General features: G+C 47.3%; 1 protein-coding gene across 1 annotated transcript in view; it reads left to right on the forward strand.

The window, feature by feature from the left end:
• The window catches only part of Pstpip2 (proline-serine-threonine phosphatase interacting protein 2), a 93,208-nt gene that overhangs the window by 39,459 nt on the left and 43,529 nt on the right, over positions 1-10,220 (forward strand). The window contains exon 2 of the mRNA XM_031366098.1: positions 4,304-4,404. Coding sequence (XP_031221958.1) covers positions 4,304-4,404 — 101 coding nt within the window. The remainder of the gene's footprint in view (positions 1-4,303; positions 4,405-10,220) is intronic.

Below are 10,220 nucleotides of genomic sequence, written 5' to 3' on the forward strand. Positions count from 1 at the left end.
CTATCTATCTATCTATCTATGTATCTATCTGAGTCTGGTATAATATAGCCAAAGCTGACCTTGAACTCTTGGTTCTTCTTCCAGAGTGCTGGGAATACAGCTATGTGCTGACCTTGAACTCTTTTGCAAGCTAGCTACATGAGCGACCTGCTAGTTGAGGCCCTTCTCTTAAATTCTGATATTCTCATTGTCATTTCTGCATGGATTCTGGTTATTTTAAAGGACTCAATTTAAATCCTATTTCTTGGCCAGTAGTAGTGACAGAGACCTGTAATTCTGGCACCTCAGAGGCTAAGCTAGGAGGTTTGCCAGTTTCAGGCCAGCCTGGGGAATATGGCAGGACCCTGTCCCACTTGCCCACCTTCTTTTGTTCTTTTTCTCTTATGATGTATCTGGCCTTTTCCTACTGTATTAATCACACATGTTCTTCATATGGCCATATTATAACTGTCTTCATCTCTTACTTTTGTTTTATGTGTATGGTTTTGATTGACTCCCTGGAATGGATGTAGACTCCCTGGCTGCAAATACACAGCCTCAGGTTGGCTTTATACATTTGTTAGTAGTTTGTGTGTAGTTGGTATGAAATTAAAAGTGTGTCAAGAGTTATTCATAACATTTGTGCATGTTCCAAATGACCTATAATGAATTAACCATTATATCATAGATGATATAATAACTAGGGCTTCAGTCGGTAGTGTTTCTCTAGCATGTACCAGCCCCAGATTTGATCCCCAGTAACAGACATAATGGCTGCAACTCTAGTCTGTGGGAGGCTGGGTTAGAAAGGTTCGAAGTTGAGAGCCACACCTGGCTGTGGAGTAAGTCAGACTGGTCTCAGTCTCAAAGGAAAAGAAGAGATGATACTCCACACCGAACAGTATATGGTCATAGCCAAGTGACAGAAAACACTTCAGGCTTTCTAAAGAGGGAGAGAGGACAGCAAATTCTCCCAGAAAGATGCCATTCAGAGAAGAAACGGGATTGAGCAGACTCTGCAGCAGACGTAGGATTTAAGGCATACCATTCCCACTGGAGGAACCGTATGCAGAAAGGTCCCAGGGTAGCAGTATGCATCGCTCATCCTGGAGAGGAGAGAGGAGACCAGAGTGGGAGAAGTGGGAGAGGGAGGATGTGGAGATGGCCAGAAGGCTCTCATCATGAGGCTGAGGATGGAGCCAGGGGCTCAGCAAACCCACTTGCAAGTCAGATTATGATGCTCCTTAAAAACGTCTTTATTTTGATATTCATATATTTACATTTGTTTTTAAAAGATTTGAGTGTGCGTGTATATCATGAGTGTATGGGTGCCTGCAGAGGCCGGAAGAGGGTGTCAAATCCCCTGGAGTTACAGGGTGTGCCTGGTGTGAAATCTCTGAGCTACCTCTACAACTCCACTAGTTATATTTTTATTTTCAGCCAACTTTCCCTCCCTTCCCCTCCCTTCCCCTTCCCTTCCTTCCCCTCCCTTCCTCTTATTTATCCCTTTCTTCCTCCCTCCCTTCCTCTCTCCCTCCCTCTCTCTCATTCCCTCCCTCTCTCATCCCCTCCCTCTTTCTCTCTTTGTGAATGGGCAGGTACATGTGTGTATAGATGTGTGAGACCAGCCTCTGGCAGTTTCCCTCAGGAGCTGTGCACCTTGTATTTTGAGACAGTGTCTCACTGGGACAGTCTCCTACTGGACCTTGATGATTGGTTTAGGCTTGCTGGTCTGCAGGCTCTGGGATCTGCTTATCTCTGCCTCTCCAGGGCTGGCATTATGAGTGCATGCTACTCCACCTGACTTCTGTGTGGTGCTGTGGATTGAACTCAGTTCTTCCCATTTTTGTGGCCAGGATTTTACCCACTGAACTCTCCGGCAGTGTCCCTTGGTTCCCTTGGCGTGTGTCTTGGTCTATCTTGACTGTTGTGTGCATCCCTCCCCATCTTGCTTCTGGCATTCAGTTAGTATTCATGCTCTCTGATCACCTTGTACCTGGTGCTGGGTCCTTCACTTTACCTGGGAATTTCTTTTCTGAGTTGCTTCTTACATGGTTTCCTTTCTCCATGATCCTAAGTGACTGGGCAGCTGTTCTGTTTCATCTTTTGAGACTGGCAGTTGGGATGTCTGTGTTTGCGGTAAACTCTCTTCTAGCTTCCCTGCCCCACCAGGCCTTCCCTTTACTTAAGAAAAGGGAAACCACCTCCCAGATGTTGTAACGTGGAGATGTCAAGCATTCTCAGTGAGTGGGAATGGAGGCTTCTGTCTATGAGGGATGCTGACAATGACCTTTGCATCTCTTTGTTCATATCCCAGGCGGCTTTGCTTCATTGATCTGATCTTACGTATTTGGGTGGAGTTTCAGGAGAGAGTTCACCCTGCATGTTTCTGCTGTCGGCCTGTGAGGTGTCTAACATTAAGGGAGACCTTTCCGTGAGGGGCTCAGGGGTAGTGACAGTATTCTATCCAACCTTTAGCACAGCTGGAACAGAAAGGCCGTCTGCGTGAGTACAGAACACCAAATTCAAAGAACTCACAAGAGGGAGCTGGGCTACTCAGGGGAGACTCCCAGGAAACGTGAGAGTGGAGAAACGGACTAGCTTTGCAAACAGTAATCAATAAATACTGCATTAGAGAGGGGGTCGTGAAATTGCTAATTAAAATTAAATATTATTTTCCCCAAACTAGAGCCAGGAACCCTGTAGCCTGAGGCAGTTCCTGTCAAGCAATGTGAATGGACAGGCAGCAAGCAAGAGGCTAGAGTGGGGACCTCCTGTTGTCTCTCCTGGCCTGACTTAGGTGTGAGTGGAGCTTCAGAGAGGGGCTTGAGTTTGCTTTACCCCACATCCTTATCTCTCTCTCTCTCTTTTAAATTATTATCTTATTTATTTGCATTCCAGTTGTTTCCCCTCCTCGGTCCCCCCTCCCACAGTTCCTTATCCCATTCCTTCTCCCCCTTACCTCTGAAAGGATGCTCCCCCAGCACCCCCACCCCCGGGCCCCTTCTTCCCTTAAGTCTCTCGTGGCTTCTCCCATTAAGGCCAGACCAGGCAGACCTCTGCTACATATGTGCCAGGGACCTTGGACCAGCCTGTGTATGCTCCTGGTTGGTGGCTCAGTCTCTGGGAGCTCCCTGGGTTCTGGGTTAGTTGAGACTGTTGGTCTTCCTATGGGATTGCTCTCCCTTTCAGCTTCTTCAATCCTTTCCCTAATTCAACCATAGGGGTCCCTGACTTCAGTCCAATGGTTGAGTGTAAGAATCTGCATCTGTCTTAGTCAGCTGCTGGCAGGGCCTCTCAGAAGACAGTCATGTCAGACTCCTGTCTGTAAGCACATCATAGCATAGTAGTACCAGGCTTTGGTGGCCCACGCCCTCTCCCCAGTGAGATGGATCCCAAGGTGGGCCTGACATTGGACGGCCTTTCCTTTAGTCTCTTTTCCATTTTTGTCCCTACAGTTCATTCAGACAGGAACAGCTCTGGGTCAGAAATGTGGACGTGCGTTAGTAACCCTGCCCCTCCTCTTGAGGCCCTGTCTATCTATGGGAGGTGGACTCTTCTGAGTTCCCTCTCTCCAATGTTTGGCATTTTAGCTAAGGTTACCCCCATTGAGTCCCTAGAGTCTCTCACTTTCTGGGTCTCTGGTACTTTCTAGAGGGCCCCTCACCTCCACTCCCATGCTGCTTGTCTCCATTTATTCTCCTGGCCCTCTGGGCTTCTCTCCTGTCTCCTTCCTCCCATACCTGATCCAGTTCCTCTTTCCCCCTCCCCTTCCCCTCTCCTACCTATGTGCCTCCCTCCCTCCCTCTCTCCCTCCCTCCCTCCCTCCCTCCCTCCCTCTGCCTCCTGTGATTATTTCCTTCCCCTTTCTAAGTTCGATTGAAGCATCCTCATTTGGGCCTTTCTGCTTATTACACTTATGGTCTGTGGGTTGCATCGTGGGTATTCTGTACTTTTTGGCTAATATCCACTAGTCAGTGAGCACATACCCTGCATCTCCTTTTGGGTCTAAGTTAGCTCACTCAGGATGACATTTTAAACAACGAGGACATCATGAATTTTGCAGGCAAATGGATGGAAGTAGAAAATGTCCTCAGGTCTCTTCCTCCTCTGTCTTGTCCCTCCCACTCTGTGGCCCTCCAGCTTCATCGTTTGAACTATTCTTCCCAGCTGTTTTATCTCGACGCCTTTTCTGTTTCCTCTTGGGTCACCGGTCTTTGTAAAAAGTGATCCAGTGAAGTCCCACTGTGGGCTCCCTGCCCCTTCTGCCCACCTATGCTTCCTGCTTCTGTTTGGCCTGACGTCGCGTTGTTTGTCTCCACAGAGCACGGACATTCTCAGCACCGCAGGCTATGACAGCATCATCCACCACCTGAACAATGGCCGCAAGAACTGCAAGGAGTTTGAGGAGTTCCTGAAGGAGAGGTGAGATGCTCAGGTCTCCCCGCCCCCACCCCAACTAGGAGCCAATTGGTTTCCCTTATCTTCATTTTGTAGAGAAGTTATTTCTCATTAATCTGTGGGCGTGCATGTGCCTCGGTGGCCGTGTGGGAGTCAGAGGACAACTGTGGGCCGTTCGTTGGCTCTCTCGCTGCCTTTATAGGAGGGCACCCTTGATCAGGGTCCCTTCCTAATCAGTCAGAGCAAGTGTGTCCCTATGAGAAGATAGTGTGAAGACACAAGTCAAGAGGTCCCTGTGGTAATGGAGCGGGGCTGGTGGAAATTACAGAGCTGAAAGCCAGGAAAGCCAGGACACATCAGAGACTCCTAGTGACACCGGACACTACACAAGCCACACTCTCCCTAGAGCCTCCAAGAGAGCAAGGTCCTGTCCCCACAGCTCCTCACTTCCCGGTGTCTGGGCTTGAACACGGATGTCAGGCTTGCCTCCACTCCACCCTAGAGTCATTTCATCCCCTTTCCATTGATTGGTTTGGCTGTGTTTATTGATTCTGAAGACCCTCTGCTCTGGGGTGTGAAACAACCCTGAGAACTGCCTGATACTATTTTAGAGTTAATGTTAATATGCCTTTTTAGTGAGAAATTATTCTGCACATTTAAAGATTAATAAATTAATAATTTATTAATATTATTAATAAGCTAATAATATTAATAAAAATTAATAAATGAAAAACAAGAAGGTGGTTTTTTGGCTGTTTGTTTTTTCAGCATAGCATGTGTCCATCTCTGGCTTAATGCCTATGGAGGATCCTGTTCATGAACAGATGATTTTAGTAACTTATTTATACCTTAGGCCTGTGCATTCCACATAGGCTGTCATTCTGAGATTTATTTTCAGGTGCAGTCCCTAGGTTCCACTTTGAACAATTTAAACAGAGACAGGAGGCTGCAAGTCTGGCCAGTGCAGATGGGACATTAACACAGCAAAGAAGCTTCCAGAATTGTTGTTGTTGTTGTTATTATTATTATTTTTCCAAGACAGAGTTTCTCTGTGTAACTTTGGCTGTCCTAGAACTCATTGTGTAGACCAGGTTGGTGTGGAAGTCACCCACCTGCCTCTGCCTCCCAAGAGCTGGGATTAAATGTGTGGGCCACTTCTGCTTGGCTCAGAATTATTTCTTAAGTAATCAGTGTTTTACTTTTCCAATAGTTGTTACTAGGCCATCTGTCCACTTGGAAGACTTAAGCTTTTCTGCATGAGAGCACATGGGGGAATTAATGTTAGAGCAGGATTTAATGGTGGCTCTAACCCTGAGAGTCTAACCCTGAGCTGCCCTTAGAGTCCTGTTCTTTAAGATTAATGGGCATGTGTAATTCGAGCCTCCTCTGTTTCTTACGGGAATAGAGCCTAGTTGGCGATCAGTCTTTGTAAACAAACACCCTTAATGTCCTACATCTCACGTCTCTCCAACAGATCTGGGCAGCACACTTCTTCTCTTAGTTGTATTTTGGAGCCAGTGCTCTCTTACTAAATTCTATTTTATTTCCTAAGCAAATCTGTAAGTAAATCCTTTATGACACCAGTCCTGTCATCTCAAGTCTCTTCTCCACCAATACCGCCTTAAAGTTCCTTAGGAACCAATCTGAAAAGTAAGATTTGTAAATGAAACAGCAGACAGAGATGCAACAGAATACACTAGGAAGCGTGGCGTCAGTAACCCTGAGGGAGCTGATTAACAACTGGCAAAAAACGGGGCAACAGAGATCTTCTTTGCGAGCTTCATGGAAGAGGGGATCCTTGCAGGGCTCTGGCATGACAAGGTGGTTCTGACCGCTGTGGAGGACAGGAAGTGTTGGAGGTGGCGGTAAGCAGCCCCGAGTGGTGAGAGGAAGGAAGGCAAGACCTCATCTAGACACCAGAAAGTAAGGAGCTGTGAGAAGTGGGGACAGGGCCTTCCTCTCTTGGAGACTCGAGGGAAGAGTGTGGTTTGTGTAGCATCCGGTGTCACCAGGAGTCTCTGACGTGTTTGGCTCCATAGTTTCCAGCCGCCCTGCTGCATTACCACAGGGAGCTCTTGACTTGTTTCTTTACATTATCTTCTCTCTCTCTCTCTTTCTAAAAATTTATTTATTTGTTATTTATATGAGTACCCTGTAGCTGTCAAGTAAGAAGAGGGCATCAGATCCCATTACAGATGGTTGTGTGACACCATGTGGTTGCTGGGAATTGAACTCAGGACCCCTGGAAGAGCAGTCAGTGCTCTTAACCGATGAGCCATCTCTCCAGCTCCCTGTATTATCTTCTCACAGGGACGCCTGCTCTGACGGATCAGGAGGCAACCCTCCTTGATCACGGGTGCCCTCATCTTAGCTAATCACATCTGTAGTGACCCCGTTCCAAAGAAGAGTACAACCCAAGACAATGGGGGCTAGAGTTGGACCCGCTTATTTTTTTTAAAGGGAGAAAGCGTGGACCACGCAAATGGCACGGGCAGGAAGCTGGGACCTATAAAGGGAAGAACACTAGGGTAGTCTAACCTCTTCCTCTTCTGACCCTGCTTCCTTGGTAACTGGCAGGGACACGCATCAAGGGCACGTGTCTTTCCAGGTGTCTGTTTCCTCCTCAGCCAGAGGAAGCCATTGTCCTCATGTCTGTAAAATCTCTGAGCAAGGAGCCTGCGTCTTCCAAAGAAATTAATAATTCAACAGAGGCACTATTTTGGGAATAGTATGTAGTAAATGAGCAAAACTGGGTCAATGTCAAGTACTTGGACAAAAGATTTCATTCTGGCTCCCCACTCTGATCTGCGGGGCTTCCTCCAGCTCCAGGCGCCGTGTCACCAGAGACTGCCCTCAGGCCTGATGGGAAAGGCTTTGCCTGATTATGCTGGCCGTGAGTTGTTGAAGGAGAGCTGGCATGTGGATTATTCCTGGTCTGGGGAATCTGGAGGGAGGGGGTCAAAGTGAGCAAGGGTAATGGCTTTGGGAAGAAGTGTATCGGGTCGAGTGTTGGATTTTCAGGAAAGTTGATGGTGAAACTGGAGATCACAGTCCCATATAAGTGAGATAATGCAGGTACAGAAAAATGCTTTTTTTCCTGCACGGGAACAAGTAAAATCTGGAAGTAAGGGGGCCAATAGGGCAGAAGGCAGAGAGGAAGAGCAGGAAAGAGGTAAACTACAGATAAGGATCTCATTATGAAACCTGGTAAGTTTTTTTAGCTAATATTAATTAATCTCTATAGGAAGAGTGAATTAGCAGGTAATGTGGAGGAGCAGAACCCCTCTCCTGTGGCTTGTGTTCTTTACGTTTCACACAGTCCTGTTGTAGTAAACTAGAGTATTGGTGCACACACCCACCAGCTCCCCCAGGCCACTCTTATTATCTCAGTCATTCGGCGATCCTGGCACCCAGAAGGATGCCCGACATATAATAAATGTTCCAAAAATGACAACTTAGGGGCTGGAGAGATGGCTCAGAGGCTAAGAGCACTTATAACCCTTGCAGAGGACCAAGGTTCCATTCCCAGCAACCACATGACACCTCACAACCATCCATAATGATCTAATTCCAGTTCCAGATTATTTAATGGCCTTCTTTGGCCTCCTCGTGGTCTGTGCACATACAGTGTGCAGATATATATGCAGGCAAAGCACCCATATGTTCATCATATAAAGAAAGATAAATAAATCTTTAAAATAGACAAGTTGATGGACAGGTAAGAGGAAGCACTGGGTGGGCGGTGGAAAAGGTCTTTTCGTCAAAGGGGATTTCTGCCCTGTCCTGGTGGTTCCTCCCTTGCCTCAGACCTCAGGATCCACCACTTCCCCTAAGCTTGAGATCTTTTTTTTTTTTTTAAATTATACATTTTCTTTATTTACATTTCAAATGATATCTCCTTTCCTGGTTTCCCCTCCAAAAGAAAAAAAAAAGTTGCCTTCCCCCTCCCCCTGCTTACCAACCCACCCTCTCCCGCTTCCTGGCCCCAGCATTCCCCTACACTGGGGCATAGAACATTAACAGGACCAAGGGCCTCTCCTCCCATTGATGACCAACTAGGCCATCCTCTGCTACATATGCAGCTGGAGCCATGAGTCCCATGGTGTGTACTCTTTGGCTGATGGTTTAGTCCCTGGAAGCTCTGAGGGTACTGGTTAGTTCATATTGTTCCTCCTAAGGGGCTGCACCTTCAGCTCCTTGGGTCCTTTCTCTAGCTCCTTCATTGGGGATCCTGTGCTCAGTCCAGTGGATGGCTATGAGTCTCCACTTCTGTCCCTCAATGGAGGAATAGATACAGAAAATGTGGTATATCTACACAATGGAGTACTACTCAGCTATTAAAAACAATGACTTTGGCCGGGTGGTGGTGGCGCATGCCTTTAATCCCAGCACTTGGGAGGCAGAGGCAGGCGGATTTCTGAGTTCGAGGCCAGCCTGGTCTACAGAGTGAGTTCCAGGACAGCCAGGGCTATACAGAGAAACCCTGTCTCTAACCCACCCCCAACCCCGCCAAAAAAACAAAAAAAAAACAATGAATTTATAAAATTCTTAAGGAAATGGATGGATCAGGAGAATATCATCCTGAGTGAGGTAACCCAATCACAAAAGAACACACATGGTATACATTCTCTGATAAGTGGATATTAGCCCAGAAGCTTGGAATACCCAAAGTACAATCCACAAGACACAAGAAACTCAAGAAGAAGGAAGACCAAAATGTGGACACTTCATTCCGTCTCAGAATTATTCCTACTTCATTCCTTCTTAGAAGGGGGAACAAAATACTCACGGAAGGAGTTACAGAGACAAACTATGGATCAGAGACTGAAGGAAGGACAATTCAGAGACTGCTCCACCTGGGAATCCTTCCCATATTCAATCATCAAACCCAGATATTTTTGTGGATGCCAGCAAGTGCTGGATGACAGGAGCCTGATATAGCTGTCTCCTGAGAGGCTCTGACAGTGCCCGACTAATGCAGAGATCTTCCTCTGTGTGTCCAAGGTGGTTCCCCTGGTTTTAGAGAGCACAGCGGCACTGGAGTTTCACTTCAGCAAAGCTCCCTTTTTTTCCAGAGTAGACTACTGTACTTGCTGGAGGCGTGGGGGAATTCTGCCCATTGCTGCCTGGATGCTAGAGTGCCTCCTCGTGGAAAATACAGGGGTTCTCAAAAACTCTTGAGGAGTGTGCAGGAAAGAAGGGCAAGAGACAGGGATGCTCTGCTAGGTGCTGTCACAGCGGGAGCTGGATTGCAGCTTTTGAAGTGCTGGTGCTTAGTCACCACAGGTTTTGACACCAAAGCAAGCCAGGGAACTTCCCAAGCAGGAGATGAAGTCCTGGGAATTGGTTTGGTTTGAGGAGCTATTTGCTTCCAGTGATAGAAAGCAACAGACAATGAGAGTCATGTTCTAACAGTGTGAAGGTCAGGAGATCTGTACTTGAACTTTCAGTGATAAGCCTTTGAGATCTTCCTCTGTGTGTCCCTGGTGTTGGAGACAGAGGGAGAGGTCAGATAAGTTACACAGAGCCACCCTGGCACAGGGAGGGGAGACTCCGGGAAAACTCTCTTTTCAGCTCTGGGAATCTCTGGGATGCCATTCTAAAAAGACCTCTGTTGACTCCTGGTGATGGCTGAGACTTCTTGGGTCTTGCTCTTAGAAAACTCAGAGCCAGTGCCGTGGGACTATCTGTGGAAACCTGACCAGATACGCTTCTAGACTGTAGGAAGAAATGTGGATCGGAGCTATGAAGTATCTGGTGGGATGGAAACCTAGTTGGAGCAAGGCCATGTGCCAGGCAGCAACCTGGGCACTGGGAAGGATTACACAGGGGCAAGGCCA

The sequence above is a fragment of the Mastomys coucha genome, unplaced genomic scaffold (genome assembly GCF_008632895.1).
Source record: "Mastomys coucha isolate ucsf_1 unplaced genomic scaffold, UCSF_Mcou_1 pScaffold13, whole genome shotgun sequence".
Classification (NCBI taxonomy): domain Eukaryota; kingdom Metazoa; phylum Chordata; class Mammalia; order Rodentia; family Muridae; genus Mastomys; species Mastomys coucha.